Genomic DNA, 21,265 nt, shown 5'->3' on the forward strand with positions numbered 1-21,265 from the left:
CCCTAGGTTAAAAAACAACGTTTATAAATGCAAAATGTTGTCGTTATGCTAGCGTATCAGATGAAAGTGAAGATATGAAACTGAGAAATATGAGAAAACACGTATAGAATAAAAACTCTCCCATTTTAGAAAGTATTTCAATCAAAATAAGACACACTTCCTTAAGGATTAAGAGAAATGTATGGGAAGTAGAAAATTTAACCACAAAATCTATAACGGAGGTGAAATTGATTACTGTGCACAGCCTCCTAAAATATATTGCATCATTCTCCTCCCTAACGTGTATTTTCAAAAATTACGTCTTATTTTTTTATTGCCAAGAAATAGTTGAACTGATCTATATCCAGGCTGTCACTGAAGGCTTTTGATGTTTTACGAACAGTGTAAATGGCCACAGTCGTGAAAAATAAAAATGACTTGGCCCAAGCGTTTTAGAAGCAGAGTTTGTTTCCACCTCGTTATCCCCAGCCAGTGATGCAAGCATAAATTATATAGCAGTTCTCTGAAAATGCACAGCAAAATATGCCATCATTCCCACGGACGATCGATATTTACCTTTAGGAAGATTGTTCAAAGGTCACAAGAGAATTATGTTAGGAATTCAGCCACAGTGTGATGGGAGGATAATGGCATCTAGAGAATTTAGAAGTGATAAGAGACCCACGCAGACTAGGTCACTCCTTGTCCCCCTCTTGGAACTCACCTGAACTCACCTTATTCTACTCACCAGACTATGTCAGGCACTCGGGAGACAAGTTTGGGCTAGCTAAATTTACTGAGCACTTAAAAATATGATAGACCTCATGTTAAGGACTTTACCTGTGTTCATTTAGCCGTCACTTCTTAAGAAATCTGTAGTAGTATTCTTGTTTTATAGGTAAAAATTCTGAAGGGTTACTCTACCCAGGGTCTCAGAGGCTAGTAAGTGGTGGAGCAGGATATAAACCCAGGGGGGCCGACTCGAGGGCCCACCCCCTCAGCCTCTGTGCTTTATGGCCTCCATTCGGAGTCATCTGCATACTAATAGTAACTGATATGGGGACTGTATCATTTGTTTCTTTCCCAAATAGGACATTTAGGGGGAGGGAAAGCAGAGGTAAACCAGAAAAGTTGGGGCAAATAGGAGTGTATGTTCACATTACGATGGACACCAGGAGCGTGGATGAATTCACCAAAGGAAAGAATGTTGAAGAAAAGAAGGAAGGAGCCAATGAGTGGGCCTCGAGAAAGACCGACGTTTGGGGATGGCCAGAGAAAGAGAAACTCACACAGGATACCGGGAGAGGTGAGACAGAAGACCAGGGTGTCAGACTCTCCAGCAGAGACGTGGAAGGGGATCACCATCAGTGCCCCAGCCCCCAGGAGCTAGGAATGCTACAGATGTGATAACGACGGAGAAGTAGTCGCTGAAAGGAGCAACAAGGAAATCGCTGGGGATTTACTGACAAACGTTTCTTCGCTTTGGTGGAGTTGGAAGCCAGAAATCAAGTCAAAGGAGGAGTGGGAGGTGAGGACCCAGACACAGCCAGCTCCAACAACTTTGCAAAAAGTGGCCTTGAAGGGGAAGCAAAAGATAGGACTGTCCTGGAGGTGGAGTCAAAGACGTTTCCTTTCTTTTTTAAAGCAAGAAACTAGAATGTGTTTAAGGTTTAAAGAAAGGAGCCAGCCCCAGGAGATTGAAGGAAACGTAGAAAGCATAATTCTCCCCTCTCCGGGGGACCTCCTGGAGCAAAGTGCCTGAGGATGTAGGAGGACCAGCCACCAGAGCTGAGGGATCACCTTTACAGCTGAGGAGGTACAGCTCTGCCCCTTTGGGAGGGAGGAACGGGGAGCTGTGGGTTTGAAGTTTGAGGCAGGGAACCAGGGCAAGCTGCCGTCTGCAGGCTCAGCATTCTCCCCACAGGGAGGGGTAGCTGTGCGGGGAGGTTTAAGGGTGCCTAATGCAAGTCGGCACTTGCCTAGGCCTCTGATGGACGCTGACCTTGATCTCTTTTCATCTTCACTATTATTGAGTGAAATGGGGGATATTACCCCTGTTTGACACCAGAAAAATACCGTGGCTCAGGGCAGTGGGCAGGCAGCCCAAGAGCACACAGCTGTTCAAGGCCAGAGTCCACACCTGACTGTGTCGTCTCCTGGAAGTGAAAGCCAGGTCACTGCCTTCCAGTATCTTTCATTCCTGTTAGAGGAGTAACACAAGGTAGGGAGTTAGCAAATGTAGTTTTGTTTTGTTTTGTTTGGCCTCACCATGTGGCTTGTGGGATTTTATCGTTCCCGTTCCCCGAGCAGGGACCGAACTCTGCCCTTGGCTGTGAGAGCTTGGAGTCCTAACCACTGGACCGCCAGGGAATTCCAACAGGTGTAGTTTAAATAATGGTTCGAGACCAGAATGTGGAAGTTCGTCATAGGCTGTACAAGATGGAAATCATATTTTGTCTATATGAATTGCTTTGATTTTTTACTTTAGGAGGTCCTTTTGTAAAACACAAGGTTTTTGTTTGTTTGTTTGTTTGTTTGTTTTTTTAATGGAGCTCTTTGGAAAGGCTCCATAGTTTATCTTTGTTTTTATAGAAGTTACCTGCATATCAGGTATTATGAACCCGCACTTCATTCATACAGGATGTCCCCTGCGTTTCTTTGTATAATCCATAAGAAATTTTTATATTGGACTATTACTATGGGAAAAATATGCTGCCTTAAGGATTTTTAAACTTGGTAATTTTCAGATTCTTCAAGTGTGTGAAATTCTTCTGTTGACACTTTATTACAAAAGAATCACAAATTAAGACTGTGGCCTGGTGAGGATGGTACGGATACAAACGGAATATGTCCACAGTGATTCCTGCCTCCACAAGGAAAACTTGTGGTTACATTAATCTAAATGTTCGAAGATCATTAATCTAAATTCAGTTTTCCATTTATGCCACATGTTGCTGAGATTTTAGCTGTGGTGTATAAGAACTAACTGAATAACCAAGTGAGAAATATAGGCCATATGACATATGTGTTGGGATGGGGTAGAGAAACCATGAGAGTTGTTGGGGGATGTGAGCCAAACTTGCAGAATGACACCTGTCACAGCCCCAGGTATACACGGTGTTTTCTAAATTTTTACTGAATTAATTGATGGGCTGCAGAGCTGAGGCCTATATTAGAGGTGAGGGGTGTGGGATTAAAATCGGTCTTTCCAATGGCTAATATTTGGAAATCATCTTTCTATTGCTTTATTTATCACGGTATCTCACAGTACTTTCATGTATCTTTAAAAATTTCTCCTAAAACCACTTTTAAAAATAATAGGCCTGCATCATTTTCCCATTTTTGTGTTTACAGAGGAGTAGAATGTTAACTGACTTGCCCCAAATCAAAAGATCAATCTCTTGAGAATCCCCATCTGCAGAAAAGAGAAGTTTGCTTTCCCAAAGAGAAGTTTGAATCTTTTGCTTTTCTCTTTCCTTTGGAAACTTTACATGATACGCAATTTAATTTTTGACCAGTTTAAATTCCACATAGGAAACTAAAGAAATACCGAGAACTGGTAAGCTGTATAGGTGAGTTCACGAAAAATCATTTTCTTATTTGTAGCATCTATTCCATTAATGTTTAAGGGGATCTTTGATAGTTCAAACATAGATCTGATCACCAAAAATGCAGTTAGAAGGAAATGAACTATTTATATTCCTAATACAGTGTTGCATTAAGACGGTTAGTCATATGCAAGAAACTTCTAAACTAGTTAGAAGTACTTCCTACAACTAATCAAAACAATGTCCTAATTGTTAGTGATTACCTCTGTGATTTAAGACTTCTTTGCAGGGTCTCCACAGTAACTGGCCTCTGTATCTTTGCCACTCTTCCTTTAACTAAAGATCAATAGGAAAAGAAAAAAACTAACCTAATTTCTACAACACTTGATTAATAAAAAACAATGCTATGTGTTTGGTTTGTGATGGTTATAAAGCAATAGTCAGTGATTTACAAGTGACGGTTTATGAAGCTATTAAAAAACCAATTATCCCCAAATGGAAATCTAAGCAAGATGCCTAAAAGTAATTTATTATAGTAGTAGCCATTATTAATGAAAATTTCTGTCAGAGCTTTAGCCAAAGCCCAAATTTTACTTTGAAAACAGAAAAACGTGGGACTACTTATAATTATGATTTAAGGACTCATCATAAACTCTTTTAAAACTCGATTTTAATTTGAGGCTGGAATCACAGATTGCATTGTATCATCCGTCTATCTCCTCCCTCCCCTTTGACTCTTCTTACTGGCTTTGATATTTCATTTACATACATCAGTTCTAGCTGTTAGCTCCTTTGATATTTGTATATGCCCATTTTCTTACCCCTCCTCTTGAGAGAAGAGACTGCCTTTTTATACCTCCTCCTTCCACCTAGCACAATATCTAGTTGTCAATGAATTCCTTAAGGAATGAATGAATGCGTCAATTGATCTATAAAATAGCTACTACCCAAACTAGTAAGTTTTGCAAATTTGAAGCAAAGAAAAACTCTTAAGCCAAAAAGATCACTGATCTGACTGTTTTCAAATCCCTTTTTTGTTTCATTTTTATAAATAAAAACTTTGAAAATGGAACTTACCAACCTTTTTTTTTTGCCAGACCAGAGAAGATTCAGCTCTCCAAATTATTCTTCCCTCACACCTCTGAAAAAAATCACTTTGTTTCTGTTAGGTTTTGTTTTTAATGCTTGGCATCTTAGTTTTTAAATGATTTTTTTTTCCCACAATGATAGTCCTGAGGATGTCTGATTTGTTAATTCTGTTGTGACAGGAAGTTTATGAAGAATTTCACGAATTTCCTTTCAGTTTCAGCTTCTAACTGGAATGCTTCTTTCTAGTCACTTCCCCCTCCCTTCTTTCCTACAGTCCAATCTTCGTGTTCCATTGTAGAAGAACAATAAGAAATTCTTAGGCGGACATTTTTGCCCGGTTTTGGCTCCAAGCCCTTGGAACAGCATCTGGGTGGATTAGGTTTACTTGTCAGGATATAGGGCAGCCAGAATTTCTCAAACACTGTGAGACTCTGAAATCTGTAGAAGTTTGTTTTGGTTATTCTAAAATCCAGGTCTTTTAATTTGTGCATGTCTCTTGCTTGAGATCAAGGTATGGGATGAGATATATCTATATCCTCACTTGATCCCCAACCCCCTAAGTACACATGGACCCCTCTCCCAAGCAGGCAGAGTAAAGGATTACCTGACTATGCTTAAAGGCACACTGAAACACTCTTCTCCCATCTTGCCCCCAAATATTTCCCTGACATGAGCCAAGCTTTTGGATTCAGACTGACCTGCAGGGGTTCTGCTCTAAGGGATGTCTCCTACAGGAACAGGCTTTGCCAACAGTAGTTTTAAATCTTAGCTCATCACACCAAGATCCTTCCCTATAACATGGAAAGAATAAGAAGCTTCTCACAAATCGGATAATATTTACAAAGCACTTGGCATCTGGTAGCTGTTCAATAAATGTTAGTTTTGCTTTATTCAAAATCTTTCACTTGCTTCTCATTTTATCTTCACAGAACCCTGCTAGACAAACGGCACAAATATTGTAACTCCCCTTTTATAGATGATTAACCGGGTGTTCTGAAACTTGCTCAATGAATAGTAACTCATTCATGCTGACTATTTGTCAAGGCATCATTCTAACCACTTTATATTTAATCTTCAGATCAAATCTCTGAAGTGGGTGCTAAAAGTCGCATTTTACAGATGAGGAAAGGTAAGACAGAGAAAGGCTAAATAAGTTGCCCAGGGATAAAGAGCTAGCAAATAGAAGAGCTGAGATTCAAACCCAGAGAGTGTGGCTCTAATAGCAATGTTCTTCACCAGTATATTTAAAAGCCTCCGTTTTCCACAGCTTTTAGGTAGTGGATTTGACTCACATTGTGAGTTCAGATCTAGGGCACTTCATACTCAGAGAAGGAATGCATTGGGCCGTGTAAACACAGTACCACTGAAGGAGAGAGTGCTGGGTTATCACATCTGCCAGCCTAGGGGAGGGAACTCCAGTGGAAGGGGATGATGTCCTCTACTCAAGGGCAGGGGTCCCCAACCCCCAGGCTGTGGACTGGTACAGGTCCGAGGCCTGTTAGGAACCGGACCACACAGCAGGAGGTGAGTGACGGACGGGTGAGCGAAGCTTCATCCGCTGCTGCCCCGTCACTTCCCATTGCTCACGTTACCGCCTGTGCCATCTCGCCATCCTGCCCCGTCCGTGGAAAAATTGTCTTCCATGAAACCGGTCCCTGGTGCCAGAGAAGGTTGGGGACCGCTGCTCTAGGGGACTAGAACAGAATATGACAAGAGTCCAGCCCAGAGAAGGCACATATAGCTGGGGTGGCATGGGAGCCCTGAAAACACCGGGAAAGTTTTTCCGCTTCACTTTGCACTTTGGAGACTTGGGTCTGGGGTAGTGTAATCCTGTTCACAAGGACCCCTGAAAGTCCACCACACCTGCTCATTCTATTTGCATGGCGCTTAGCACTTCCAACTTTTTATTACAGTTATCAATGAATATATCTGATCTGCTCCTGAAGGGCGAGACCAGGTTTTACTCATTTTTATATGCTCCATGTAGACAATTTAGTCAGTGCTTAGTAAGTGTGAGTTGGATGAACAAATGAATATAAACAAGTGAACGTGCCTGAGCCCCAAGGGGATCTGGAGTTTGCTTAATTACGTTTTATTTTGTTGTACCACAATGAGCAAAATCCTAGTTCTAAGCTTTTTGTCCGATAGCAAAATCATTTAAATGAAGATTCATATAAGCCAATATTTTAAACTGTTCTCTTAGTGGAGCACTTTTGTACTCCATCCATCTTCATGGCTTTTTTTTTTTTTTTTTTTGTACTCATACCCATTTAAAACCACAAATAGTATAGCTTTTAAAAACCAGATGTGTAATTTAATAATAGCTATCCACCACACCTATTAAAATGTTTACTAATGCATGAAAGCCTATGAATATCAAGCCACAGCAGATTTTAACAGCTTCTGTGTGTGTGAAGTGGATGCCATGTTCCTCCCCATGTGAGATTTGCCAGTAGTATTTTAGTGTGTCTCCACCTTTTATTCTACTGGATATGGCTGTAAATGGCAGCTTGCAATAAACTCGTTCTGAAGTTCTGAAGACAAGTTTCACAACTTTTGACGTTTTATTCAGTGTACTGGGGAAGAAAAATCTTTTCCTCTACACTTTTAGGTTCAGTGTCTGGGGCCCTGTTAATAAAACTAACAAAAGACAGATTAACAGGAGAAAAGGCACACAATTTTTGTTAATATTTATGTGCATAAACGTTCACAGAAAAGGAATGACACTCAAAGAAGCGGTCAGACTTGGGCTTATATACCATTTTAACAAAGAACAAAGGATATGAGTTTCAAGGGATGATAAATTGTGGGGAAGGGATTTATGGGGGTACTAATGGAGAATAAGGGCTCTTTTGTTTATGCAGACTCATCTCGGGGTTGACAATTCACTGTCTTCTTCCTTGGCTCTTCTCTCCTTGCTGGGGGAAGGGGCAACTTCCTCAAAAGGAAATTTATGCCCTGCTCTTAGGTTCATAGTGGGAGGGCAGAGAACTCTTCCTGTATCTATTGATTCTCAGTGGCCCTTAGCTAAAATATTTCTTATGCCAAAGCATATTTGGGGGTGGCATATTCTGATCTCCTTCAAATGAAATACAAAGAATATTACAGCTGAAACACATGTGAATTATTTCCAATTTTATTTATTTCTTACAAGTCCCATTAATAAGAAACAGTTGCTCGCTTGTGAAAGAAATCTGTTTTTATGTTTTCTGACCTGGCATATGTGCTCTTCCTTTCTGCGGCCTGTTGCATTTCATTACATTCCTTTTAAGTTATTAAAATCGATTTAAGACTATATAAAGTATAGTTACAAAAAGGGGAGGGGGAGGCAAGTCACCCATAATCCTACTGTCCTATTAAAAACTGGTTTTTGCCTATTTTCTTTCAGTGTGATCTATGCATATCTATTTTATACCATTTTAGGGAAATGGGGCACACATATGGTAACTTCCTCAACTTAACAGTATATATCACACTCTCCATGTTCTTGCTTGATCATAATCCTCAGTATTTAACAGCTGCAAAATTTGCCTAACCATTCTCCAGTTGTCAGACTTCTGGGCTGCCTCCAGGCCGGTGGTGGTGGGGTATCCTGTGGTGGTTGTACCTCCAGCCCGGGAGGGCAGGGCCTCCCCTGGCCAGGTAGAACCTGGGTTTCCTGGGTGTTCAGAGTTATGTCTCAGGCAGAAACTGCATCCAGGGCAACCAGGGCTTCTGGCTCCAGGCTCCCTTCTTTCCGGGCTGACGGTAGAGGGTCCGTCCCCCCCCCCCCCCCCGGCCCTGCAGGTGCCCCAGGCTAAAGCTCCATCCCAGTCCCCGGGCCCTCCCAAACCGTCCTGCCCGAGGTGGCTCCTTCCCATACGCTCTCTCCTTCTGTCCTAGCCATCCACAGACCCACCGAGTGAAAGGAAGGAGCTAGGCGGCGCGTCCCTGGCGTCATGGTCCACCTGCTCGCCTCCGAAGTACGGCAGCTGCTCCACAACAAGTTCGTGGTCATCCTGGGGGACTCGGTCCAGAGGGCCGTGTACAAGGACCTGGTGCTCCTGCTGCAGAAGGACTGCCTGCTCACACTCAGCCAGCTCAAGGCCAAGGGAGAGTACAGCTTCGAGCAGGACCAGCTGGTGCAGGGGGGCATGCAGGGCCGCATGCATAACGGCAAGCACTACCGCGAGGTGCGCCAGTTCTGCTCCGGCCAGCACCTGGTGCGCTTCTACTTCCTGACGCGCGTGTACTCCGACTACCTCGAAGCCATCCTGGAGGAGCTGCATTCGGGTGAGCACGACCCGGACCTGGTCATCATGAACTCCTGCCTCTGGGACCTCACCAGGTACGGGGAGGACTCCTGGCCGAACTACCTGCGGAACCTGGAGAGCCTGTTTGGGCGCCTGCGCCAGGTGCTGCCCGAGTCGTGCCTCCTGGTTTGGAACACAGCCATGCCCGTGGGCGACAACATCAATAGCGGCTTCCTTCCGCCCGAGCCCCGACCCGCGGCCTCCAGACTGAAAACCAATGTGATTGAGGCCAACTTCTACAGCTCTGTCGAGGCCGAAAAGCACGGCTTCGATGTGCTGGACTTGCACTTCCACTTCCGCCGCCACACAGGGAAGTACCTGCAGCCCGACGGAGTGCACTGGAACGAGCACGCACACCGGCATCTCTCCCAGCTTCTGCTGGCCCACGTGGCCGACGCCTGGGGGGTGGAGCTGCCCCAACGCGACCTAGTGGGCAAGTACATCAAGGATGGCCCCGCGAGGGGAGGACCTGGCAGGAGAATTGAGAGGCAGCTCCTGGCCTGCAGAGATCAACCGGCCTTCCCTTCTCCGCCCGGACCTCTGCCTCTACCTGGATGCTGCCCCCTGCCCCCCACGCCATCTCACCGCCCACCCCAGTTCCCACTCCTGCCCCTAAAACCCCGTCCCACCCCCCTTCACCAGGTGACACCCCCGTTCCTAGTCTGTCCCCAAGATGCCCATTTTTCTTCAGACCATCCTTTACAATGGGATCAGTTCTCCTTGAACCATTTTCATTCAGATATTCCCCCATCTACCCAGACAGAATTTGCCTTCGATGGTGACTTGTTTAGTCCCCAGCCACCTAGGCCCCCCTTCCCCCAACCCTGTTATCAGCAGCGGGCCCCTGTGGTCCATAGGGGTTTTCCCCGCTATTGTCCCCGTGGCCCCTACATGCCCTGGAGAGGGGGGCCCAGAACTTCCAAGAGAAGGGCCCCAGCCTATAGAGAGCCAAGGCCTCAGTAGACTGACTTGGGCCTTCCTCTTCATGCACATGGACTGGACAGATCGTCCGACTCTCCCCAGACAGACTGACCTTGTTAACTGAAGCCTTTGGTCCGTTGCTGTTATCAATAATGGCAGGGAAGAGCAGTCTGACCTATTCTTGCTGGCTGTGGCCTCTCACTGCACTCTGTGAGGGGGGACCAGGCATCATTCCTGCCTCCCCACTGCCTATTCTCTTTGTCTTTTCGTAAATATAAAATTGAAATTAACAAGTTGTTTCATAAAAGTCATTGTGGGTTTTGTGAGTCTGTATTTAATGGTGCCTTTCCCTTCCATTGAATACTTAGCTTCATAAGAGCAGGGACAGTATCTGCTGTAGAGTTACGGCCTCTTGATAAACTACTCAAAATGGAATTTCTCTAAAGGGTTTCCATAAAATGGATCTGATTCCTTACAAATAAACAAAAGAACTTGAACTTTTTGTGGTGATATTTTCCAGAGATTCTCGAAGACTCATGGAATTTTAGAACAGAAAACTAAAAACATAAAATTTAACTAACATTTACAAACAGGGAATCTGCGGTCAAGAGGTGGGTGACTTGTTCTAGATCACACAGAAAAATCACTCCTTCACTAGTCTTTCATAGTTTATACTAGTATCCAGTTTATATTAACTTTCAAACTTGATTTATACTGCAACAAACCAAGAAGGGAAGTTTACCAAACATGGTCTTTCTATGGAAGTGATGATGAAAAACCCTTATAGCTCCATAACCAGAGGTTTATTGGTTATGTAAACTAGAGTGAATGGCATGCTTATGACTTTATGATTTCTTTAATAGTCTTGAGTTTGGGGCTTGAGAAAATTAAATTGCACTCAATGACAGTATGAATCATCATAGAGTAAAACTAGGAGTTGGAAGGGACCACCCAGTGCACAAATCCCTTCCTTGCAAATTGGACAGGTGGACACCACCATCTCTTCTCTGTTTCATAGGAATGTTAACATCATTGAGATTGTTTAAATGTTAGGCCCTTTTTCACACTAGATTAGTGAAATGTTAATGCCTAGATAAAACAGTCAAAATAGGACATGACTAAAATTGTCCAGATAACAGGATTTTTCACTGAATTGATTTGACTGTTTTACAGGTCCTCAATTGGACCATCCCTAAATTTGGCAATGAAGGTAAGGAAATGTTATTCCGCAAAAATGGAGTCCATGAAATCACCAGACATGGATGAGATCAGCTAATTATAGAACAAATACGCAGAAACTTTTAATCCACTAAAACACCATAAGAAAATAGGGCCTTTATCTTACTTATCTTTGTGTCTGAAACCCTAGCACAATGTCTGGAACTTAGTAAGTACTGAATAATATTTCTTGGATGAATCAGTGAGTGAATGATGAGGTGGAGTATGTGTTCCTGGTGAGACTACATAAGATGAGGTAAACTGACATTTAATCTTTATGGTACATTGGAGGGAATCTTGCCAAAATAGGGTCATGATGATCTTTGAGGACTCTAGCAAGGTATTTCCTACAAGTTAAAATTTGCCAGAATGTCCCAACATAATCAGGAGGGAAGGGACCCATCTGACCAGTGTAAATGTTCTCATCCCATGGAGATGAGTGCAGCAGGCTATGAGATTTGGTAACATTAGGCATCAAGATGAGCCCGTTGCCATCATTCTGGCTTTACAATTCCCAAGCAAGATCAAGCAGCATTTAGCTGCTGATCTAAGTAAGTTGACCCATTTAGTATTTCTACTTCCATGAATAAGCCAGTTAATTGTTGTGTTGTGGTTTATATCTCTCTCTTGTGAGTTAAGTTAGTATGTATTCATCCTCCTTAATCTGATCATGCCTAATGAACCAAGGAGAATGAGTTCTTAGACATACAGTGCTGAGCACCAGACACTGACTCGATGATGAATCCACTATGTTATGGATTAAGTGGCACTGATCACTTTAACAGTCCTGTTTCTCTTAGCTGTTTAGGAGTACGGGTAGGCTCAGATAATCTTCTTCCCACGTGTATTATGGCTGCTGTAACAAATACTACAAACATGGTGGCTTAAAACAACACATATTTATTCTCTTACAGTTCTGGAGCTCAAAAGTCCAAATCCATTAGCCCAGAGTACAATCCTTACTATGTCTTATGCTGTCCTACATGATCAGGCTTCTGCTTGTCCCTGCAGTGTTATCTTTTGGAACTCTCCTTGTTGTTCTTTACACTTTCAACCCCACAGGACTTCTTTCTATTTTTACAAGATGTCAAACTCTTGTATAACTTGGGTCTATGCACTTGCTATTGCCTTTGCCTGGAATGTTCAACATCCTCTACTCCCTAGTTCTTTGGATATCTAACTCTTCATCCTTCCCCCCACATCTTCCAAGTCGTCTCCTAAGTGGCCTTCCATGACCATCTAAGAGTGCTGTTAGGATCATCATAACACACTCTTTATTTCCTTTGTGTTGCTCCCCACTCAGGGGCATCAATGGCTGCTTGTTTGTTAGCTTCTCCAGGAGTCTTGCTCGCTGTTGAATTCCCAATGCCTACTAGCATGGTGCCTGGCAAAGAAGGTGTTCAAGCATGTTTACTTTAGTAAAATGTTCAAGAATACAATTACTTCACATTCTATCCTTAAGTAAGAATGCAATTTATATCAGAATTGAGTTGTATTTGTTTACTTTTCTTTCCAAACTGTCTACAGAACTCTCCTATAACTTTACCTCAGTCATTCTGGGAAGCTAACACCCCTTGGACCTCCCCACCCCCACTGGGAGTTAGAGCCTGAGGGCACCTTCAGTGGCCTTCCTGTTAATTTCCTACATATCCTGGCCTTATCTTCCAGCCTAGAGCTTTCTTCTGTGCCCATTTTTTTTGCTATTGTCTTCTTGCTCCTTAAGTCAAGCAATGCAATCAAGCTATTGTCTGGTAAAAAGAACCAAAATTATTCAGCCTTTATGAGAGAAATTATTGCTCTATTGTTAAGACTTAGAATTCAGGGTTCATTTGGCCTATTCCCCAGCCTCAAGAAATGACAGCTTCTTTATATTTGACTCTTGTCTGCAGTTTTCTGGGGAAAAAATAAAAAGAGGAAAATTAATGATTAAATTAACATCCGTGCAGCACATTTTTCACAAGATTCTATAATAAGGTATACTATGTTATACCAAAAGCCAAAACTTTAAAGCTGTAACTTTTTTTTTTTTCGTTAGTACAAGCAAAGCAAGGCCCAATATTTGAAAACAAATGGAAACTTACATCCTCCCACAGGATCAGGATCAGCCCCATCCCTGGTCAGCCACAGAGCTCTTGTTTGTTTGCATGCACCCCCCCTCCAACTTCCCACTCCCAACCCCTCCCCCGCATCTGCATTGCATAACAGCAAGGAACAATTTTCATTTTAAATTCTGGAGTTGTATGTAGCAGCAGCTTCATCTCTGGAGCTTTCAGTTCACGAATTCCACAAAGGTAAGTTGTTTTGAAAACTTAGATCATGTCAGAGAAAGGACTCACCATTGTTTTCAGCTACTGTATGTTTGTTGCTATAAACTAGAAACAGTATTCTCATTGTCACAACTTTAAGAAAAGCCTTTATCATGCTTAATTTATAGATATAATTTGTCATGAGACTTTACCCATTAATCTTTAAAGAAACATGTCCCTTTAATCCATAATCTTTACTCCTCATGCATTCTGTGGGCAAGGATGCTTACAAAAGGATTCACTCTACAGTCACCCCACGTGGAAACTCACAATGGCTTTTAACGGATTAGAGGCTCTGAGAGGTTCTGTATGAAATAAACTTGATTAAATGTACTTAACCTAGTATTTCCAAGAATTATTTGACCACAGACACTTTCATATGTAGCATCTTTTAAAAGCATGTGTGGGGAACTATTATGCTAGAGAAGGCCAGATAAAATAGTTGGGCTAAGTGAAGAGAAAAGGTTTGTTGTTGACACTTTATATATGAAGCCCTTTTTTAATGGAGCATTATAATAATCTGTGCCCAAATATGAGCTAAAATTTATCAGATAAACCTGAGACAAGTCCGAGATTAGCTAGTTAATCCAAGTGGGATGAAATGTACAAGGAATGGTTGCCCTCTTCTTCCCCCAAGATGGGGGAGGCATCAGGACAGCCTTCCTTGATAACAAGCATTGGGGTGGGTCTACTCCAGCCTGCAGAGTATTGCGTGGAGTGGAGGTATCCCACCCCAGGTATTTGATGCCCAGCACAGGGTCACAGAACATCCTAAGACACGTCCCAGTGGAGCATGGTAATGGGAAGTGGAGAATAAACAATATTCTGAAACTGAGCAGGGATAGTCATTCAACACAGCACCCTCTGCCAACACCGTGGTTAAGAGCAAGACTAAATCTCTAGGAAAAGGTCTCTTTTTGAAGAACAAGAGCACCAGCAGAAGCTGCTCTGACAACTTGTTGAAATTGTCTGCTTCTGTTATGGACTGAATGTTTGTGTCCCCCACCACCCCAAATCATATGTTGAAACCCTATCCCACCATATGATGGTATTAGGAGGTGAGGCTTTGGGGAAATAATTAGGATTTGATGAGGGCATGAGGATGGAGCCCTCGTGAGTGGGATTAGTACACTTGTAAGGTTCACAAGAGAGCTTGCTTCCTCTCTCTGCTCCTCACCGTGTGAGGACACAACAAGAAGTTGGAAAAAGAGGGGCCTCGCCAGAATCCAGCCATGCTGACCCCCTCATCTCAGACATCCAGGATCCAGCACTGTGAGAAATAAATTTCTATTGTTTAGAAACCACTCAGTCTACAGTACAGTAGACTCCCTTATCCACGGTTTCACTTTCCATGGTTTCACTTACCTGTGGTCATTTGTGGTCCAAAAATATTACATGGAAAATTCCAGAAATAAACAAGTCATAAATTTTAAATTGTGCACCACTCTGAGTAATGTAATGAAGTCTCTCACCCACCTACCCCGACTCCACCCGATCCAGGATGTGAATCATCCATTTGTCCAGTGAATCTCACCCATTGGTCACTTAATAGAGGTCTGGATTATCAGATCAACTGTCACTCTGTCACAGATACTTGTGTTCAAGTATCTCTTATTTTACTTAATAATGACCCAAAGCACAAAAGGAACTATGCTGGCAATTTGGATATTCTCTTACTGTGCCTAATTTACAAATTAAACTCTATCATAGGTACGTATGTGTAGGGAAAAACATACTATATATAGGGTTCAGTAATATCCAAAGTTTTGGGTATCCACTGGGGGTCTTGGAACACATGACCTGCAGACAGGGGCAAACTACTGGACTTGATACAGCAGCCGAAATAAGACAGATATTCAGTCCCCAAAATGTTTTCGACACCTATTCAGATTGGGATCCACTAAAGAATCACACATTGCATTGCTTATTATGTCTCTGGATTTCTTTTAATCTAGAAGAGAACCCAAAGCACTCCCTTCTTTTTTTCATGGCATTGACTCATTGAAAACATTTGTCCTGCAGAATGTTCCACTTTCTGAGCTTGTCTAATGTTTTCTTCATAATGTCATTTAACTTTTACTTTATCCCCTGTGTTTCCTATAAAGTGAATGATAGATCCAAAGGTTTGGTTTAGAGGCAAGTTAAATGTTTTTGATAGAACATGTCACAGACAAGGCAGTGAGCTTCAACTGTACCACAGGAGAGGGCATATACGCTGGTTCCCAGTATTCTATGCTGAGATTGATCACCAAGTAGACGGTGACAGTCGAACTCCTAAACTTCAAAGTTATGTTTTCCTCCTTGCAACCAGCATGTGTCTTGTGGGTGGTACATTGGTACCAAGTCAATATTTCTGTTCCTCATCAATCTTTCACTTAATGGTTTTAACACACATTGATGATTCTTGCTTGAAACAGATTTCATTAGGGGTGGGAAAATGGTGATTTTCTGATTTTACCACTGCTTGCACATTTCTTAGTTTGTCATTCTTTTGTAAAGAAGAGATTTTCTTCATCTACGGGAGTTGTTTGCTTACTCTGAGATACACTTCCTACAGAAAAGCCTGGTCACCATGAGATATGGTAATGGATACAGGTGGACTCTATTCTCAGAACCCCTCCTCCACTCCGCCCCCCCATCAATCATCTAGGGCTCTACTGACACAGACCCAGACACAGGGAGAAAGGAATAACACTGATCATCTGAAATGTGATTCTAGACAGAAGCCAGGTATTTGAAACAACCCCATAAAGAGCCCCAATATTAACACTGGGAAGTAAGCTCGGAGCTAGAACAATACCAAAGATATAGACCAGATGGAGATGAACCTGCAAACAGTGGACAGATTGTCCTGATTTTGCAGATGGGAAGGAATCAAAGTCTGGGGATTAGTTTAGACTCTATAAAATCTACCCAATGGGTTAGTTAATAAATGGACAATAAAGTGGAAAAACTCCTTTGCATGTCAAGTGATCTTTGTTTTGGTATTATATCTTCCTTAATTTACCAATAAATAAATTATTACACATCAGAGTGAGGGTATTTATGTGTCTATGTCAATTTGCAAATGATATACTAGTCTCTAATTAGTTTATTGACAAATACATATTTGTTAAGTCAATAAAAATATTTATTAGGCAATACATTAAATTTTCATGGATAGAGATAAAATTTAGATAAGAAATCATATTATATAAGGTTATTCAAGGAAATTACTACTGGGTGAATTAACTTAATGCTTTACTAAGTAATTCCTTAATATCATGTTCTCACTTTTCCACTGGAATACCTCTAATGGTGGAGGAGGCTGAACCTTTATCTACAGGAGGTCTCCCTGGAGCAGCCTACCCCCCAAATTAAATTTATTTCATGTCTCATATTAAAATATTAATGGATGGAATCTAAAAAAAAGATACAAATGAACTTATTTACAAAAACAGAAATAGACTCACAGACATAGAAAACAAACTTATGGTTACCAAAGGGGAAGGAGGGTGGGTAGATAAATTAGGAGTTTGGGATTAACAGATTCACACTACTATACATAAAATAGAAAAAAACAACAAGGACCTACTGTATAGCACAGGGAACTATATTCAGTATCTTGTAATAACCTATCATGGAAAAGAATCTGAAGAAGAATATATATATCAGTTAGAACAAGCAAGAGATGTCAGAGCATTGAGGCCGAAGTTGACTCTGAAAGTTATCGTGAAGTTCCAGAGCCAGACCAGAAATGAAGATGAGATTACCAAGGTAAGCCAAAACAGCAGCACTAGAAAAGAGTAAACTTAACCTTGCACAATTTCTCAATGAAGATAAAAGTCAGGAGAAGATATGATGGAGGTGGAGTTCTTTGAAAAATGTCCATTAAAATTATGTTCAGTTCTTTGCTTTAATAAAGTTACCCTTGTATGAAAATTTAAAAATATATATATATGTATACACAGACACATATATATATATTCTCAGGGTTAATATATATATATATATATATAACTGAATCACTTTGCTGTATACCTGAAACTAACATAACACTGTAAATCAACTATACTTCAATAAAAATTTAAAAATAAAATATTATTGAAATTCTATGTTCAACTCTGTACAGTTTAATTTAAAAAATAATGCTCTTCAAAACTGGGTAGTATCAGTGCTACAAAAATACAGTGGAATTTAGGGTCCTAATTTGTAAAATTAGGATGGTAGCACCTACCTCATAGGATGATTATAGATGGACATCAACCAAGTTAATGTTTATAAAGCCTTACAGCTGTGACTGGCACATACTTAGCACTATGAAAATATTTGTTAGACAAAATTAAAGATTTGTTCCAAGTTCATCCTACTGTTCTAGCTACCACTGTATAATCACCTTTAGGGTATGAGTAACTTAGTTTGGTGTATTCTTCGTTTTATTTATTTAGTTATTTATTTTTAACTGAAGTATAGTTGATTTGCAATGTTGTGTTAGTTTCTGGTGTACAGCAAAGTGATTCAGTTAGATATATATATATGTATATATAGATAGATAGATAGATAGATATATACATACATATATATATACTTTTTTTCAGATTCTTTTCCCTAATAGGTTATTACAAAATATTGAGTATAGTTCCCGAGTGTGTTTTTAATATTGAAAGAAAAATGGGCATGGAGCCATGCAGCTGGTGGAGGACAGTGGAATGGCCAGGCAGGTTAGTGGGGCAGCCACTTAGCAAACATTTCAGAGCACTGGCCATAGGCCCAGTGCTAAGTACTGGTCCAGCCTCCTCATTTCGCAGATGAGGAAACTGGAGACTCAGAAATAACTTACTTAAGATGGAAGATCTCTCTTCCAAAAGTAATTGTGTAAGATAGACTAGCTATGTACTAGTGTCATGATTTTCAAAATAAAGGTAATAACCTGTTAGTGAGTTGTGATAACAATCTAGTGGTTCTTGACCGGAATTATAAAAAATGAAATAGAGTAGAATAAAATATATCAGAGCACACATAGAGTAGAAATGATATTATGGGGTGTGTGTGTGTGTGTATGTGTGTGTTCTGTGATTAGATGTTAAATGTGATTCTTATTATGGGTTGTTGTCAAAAAAGTTGGAAAGTCCTGCCCTGGAGTTTCTTTAAGTTCTAATATCTAAGGTTAGAAGCTGACATCTGTGTACAGGAGGGATGTAGCTCTTTCCTCTGCCTGATAAGTAGCCCACAGGGAAGTTCTGGATGGCACTGAGGTCAAGAACATGGGATTAAGGATGCAAACACCTTGGAGTAAATGGCATCTTGTGCCCCTTACTGGTGATGAGAGCTTGTATAAGAACCTAAACTCTTTATGGCTCAGCTACCTAAACTTTAAAATAAAAATTATAATACCCACCTCACAGGATTGTTAGTTTCTTTAAAAAAGTTTTTAAATTTTTATTTTTTATTTAATTTTTAAAGGTTACACTCCATTTACAGTTATTACAAAATATTGGCTATATTCCCCATATCGTACAATACATCCTTGTAGCCTCTCTTACAGCCAATTGTTTTTACCTCCCACTCCCCCTTCCCCACTGGTAACCACTAGTTTGTTCTCTATGTCTGTGAGTCTGCTTCTTTTTTTGTTATATTCACTAGTCTGTTGTGTTTTTTAGATTCCATCTTTAAGTGATATCATATAGTATTTTTCTTTCTCTGTCTGACTTATTTCCCTTAGCATAATGCCCTCCAAGTCCCCCCATGCTGCTGCAAATGGCAAAATTTTGTTCTTTTTTATGACTGAGTACTATTCTGTTGTGTGTATATATAGCACATCTTCTTTATCCATCCATCTGTTGATGGACTGTTAGGTTGCTTCCATATCTTGGCAATTGAAAAAAATGCTGCTAGGAACATTGGGGAGGATTGTTAGTTTTAAATGGCAGAATATCTATAATCACTTAGCATAATGTCTGGCATATAGTAATAATAAATACAGACAATTAAAAATTCATTTGTGATGTATCATTTCCTGACTCTAAGAGGAAAGAACTAAAAACATACCAGGATTAGAATAGTCTTTGGAGGGATGTGTATTCTTGGGTCTAATGTTTCTTTTAGAAGGACAAAAGCTAAAAACTGGCTAAAGTAATTGCTTTAATATGCAAAATATGAACAGCAACAATTTTCTATTTTCACAGAACTGGAAATTGTGGTGCCACAAAGCTACCTGCTTATCTTTAGAGACAAAACTTAAATTTTTTTTTTTTTTTAAAGAATGGCGCTGTCTCACAGACGCACAAGCCAAGTGTGCCATCACCTCTTTGATGCTGTGGCTTGTTTAGCTTCGTTCTTGGTTTCTTTCTTTCGAGAAAGATATTGATCAACATCTGCATTTAAAAAAAGCGTTTTGCATTCTTTTCTGGTGGGCAGCTGGATCCAAAATAAAATTTAAAATTAAGCTGTTGGCCCAAGACCTTACTGCTGTTCACGGACCTCACCTTCCTCTATTTGTTCAGATCCTGTGCCTGAATGCAGGGGTGTCTCAGGCACAGCTCTCCACTTTTACTGCACATCTCCTCCACCAAGGGGTAAACGTACCATAGTCTTCCGTGCTTCGATAGCCATCTTGTAAAGGGAGGAGTGCTCAGCCTAGTCTTATAGATGTGTCTGGGATGCTTGACATTTGTGTAGCAGCTAGTGAAAAACCTTAGTTTTCTTTTTTCCTTTATTCTTTTTTTTTTGCGGTACGCGGGCCTCTCACTGTCGTGGCCCCTCCCGTTGCGGAGCACAGGCTCCGGACGCGCAGGCTCAGCGGCCATGGCTCACGGGCCCAGCCGCTCCGCGGCATGTGGGATCTTCCCGGACCAGGGCACGAACCAGCGTCCCCTGCATCGGCAGGCGGACTCTCAACCACTGCGCCACCAGGGAAGCCCTTCCTTTATTCTTATGAGGGCCTATGGTTCTGTATGACATACTATAATGTCATTTACATATACGCACATACGTACATACACACATACATGCATATACACATACACACGTTCATATATGTACACACATATAAAGGACTGTGATTACATGTTAAGTTCATAGGACATAAACCTATTGGGCTAAACATTATAGAAGATTTAGAGATGAGTCAAACACTAGCCCTGTCATCAGGGAACTTAAAATCTTGTAGAGAAGATATAATAGGTGAATGAATAACTCTTTCAGGAGAAAATGCAGTAAATGCCAGGACAGGGAGAGACAGACGCAGCACTGCAGGAGTTCAAAGGAGGGAGAGATTGCAGGCAACTGGCAGATGCAGTAACAATGGAGGTTGAGGCAGAGGAGGTATGTGAGCTGCATCCTGGAAGAGGGACAGGATTTGACTCTGCTGAAATGAGGTGGCATGACACCCTTATGAGGGAGATCATAAACAAGGATCCAGAGGAGTTGGAAGAGCATGCCAGGCACCACGGACGAGGTCACTTTGCCCAGAACACAGGACTCATAAGGAGAGTAGAGGTCAATAACTTGAGGAAAGAGATTTGTAGTAGTTTTCTTGGCTGCTGTAACAAATTGCCGCAAACTGGTGGTTTAAGATAACATAAATGTATTATCTTACAATTCTGGAGGCAAGAAGCCTGAAATTGTTCTCACGGGGCAAAATTAAGGTGTCGGCAAGGCTGCGTTCCTCTCTGGAGGCTCTAGAGGAGAATCCAGTTTCTTGCCTTTTCCAGCGAGAAGCTGCTCACATTTCTTGGCTCCTGGCCCCATACGTCTTCAAAACCAGCCATGGCCAAGTGAGTCTTTCTCACACCATATCACATCACATCAGTCTGACAGGGACTCTTCTGCCTCTCTCTTCCACATTTAAGGAGACTTGTGATTATACTAGGCCCACTTGGATAATTCAGGATAATCTCATCTCCAAATCAACTGGCTAGCAACCATAATTCCA

At 41.4% G+C, this 21,265-nt stretch overlaps 1 protein-coding gene across 12 annotated transcripts in view; it reads left to right on the top strand.

Moving 5' to 3' along the window:
* The window catches only part of PCED1B (PC-esterase domain containing 1B), a 275,588-nt gene that overhangs the window by 120,871 nt on the left and 133,452 nt on the right, over positions 1 to 21,265 (top strand). For 5 of the 12 annotated variants that reach the window (XM_067009152.1, XM_067009154.1, XM_067009153.1 and 2 more), the window contains one exon: positions 8,499 to 10,326. The exons of 2 other annotated variants lie outside the window; for them this stretch is intronic. In XM_067009152.1, coding sequence (XP_066865253.1) covers positions 8,555 to 9,871 — 1,317 coding nt within the window. In that variant the 5' untranslated portion in view covers positions 8,499 to 8,554 and the 3' untranslated portion in view covers positions 9,872 to 10,326. Of the gene's footprint in view, positions 1 to 1,154; positions 1,796 to 2,170; positions 2,201 to 8,498; positions 10,327 to 21,265 lie in introns of those variants that run through there. 5 more of the 12 variants (XM_067009155.1, XM_067009157.1, XM_067009161.1 and 2 more) reach the window with 4 other exon arrangements.

Source organism: Kogia breviceps, chromosome 12, assembly GCF_026419965.1.
Source record: "Kogia breviceps isolate mKogBre1 chromosome 12, mKogBre1 haplotype 1, whole genome shotgun sequence".
NCBI lineage: Eukaryota > Metazoa > Chordata > Mammalia > Artiodactyla > Physeteridae > Kogia > Kogia breviceps.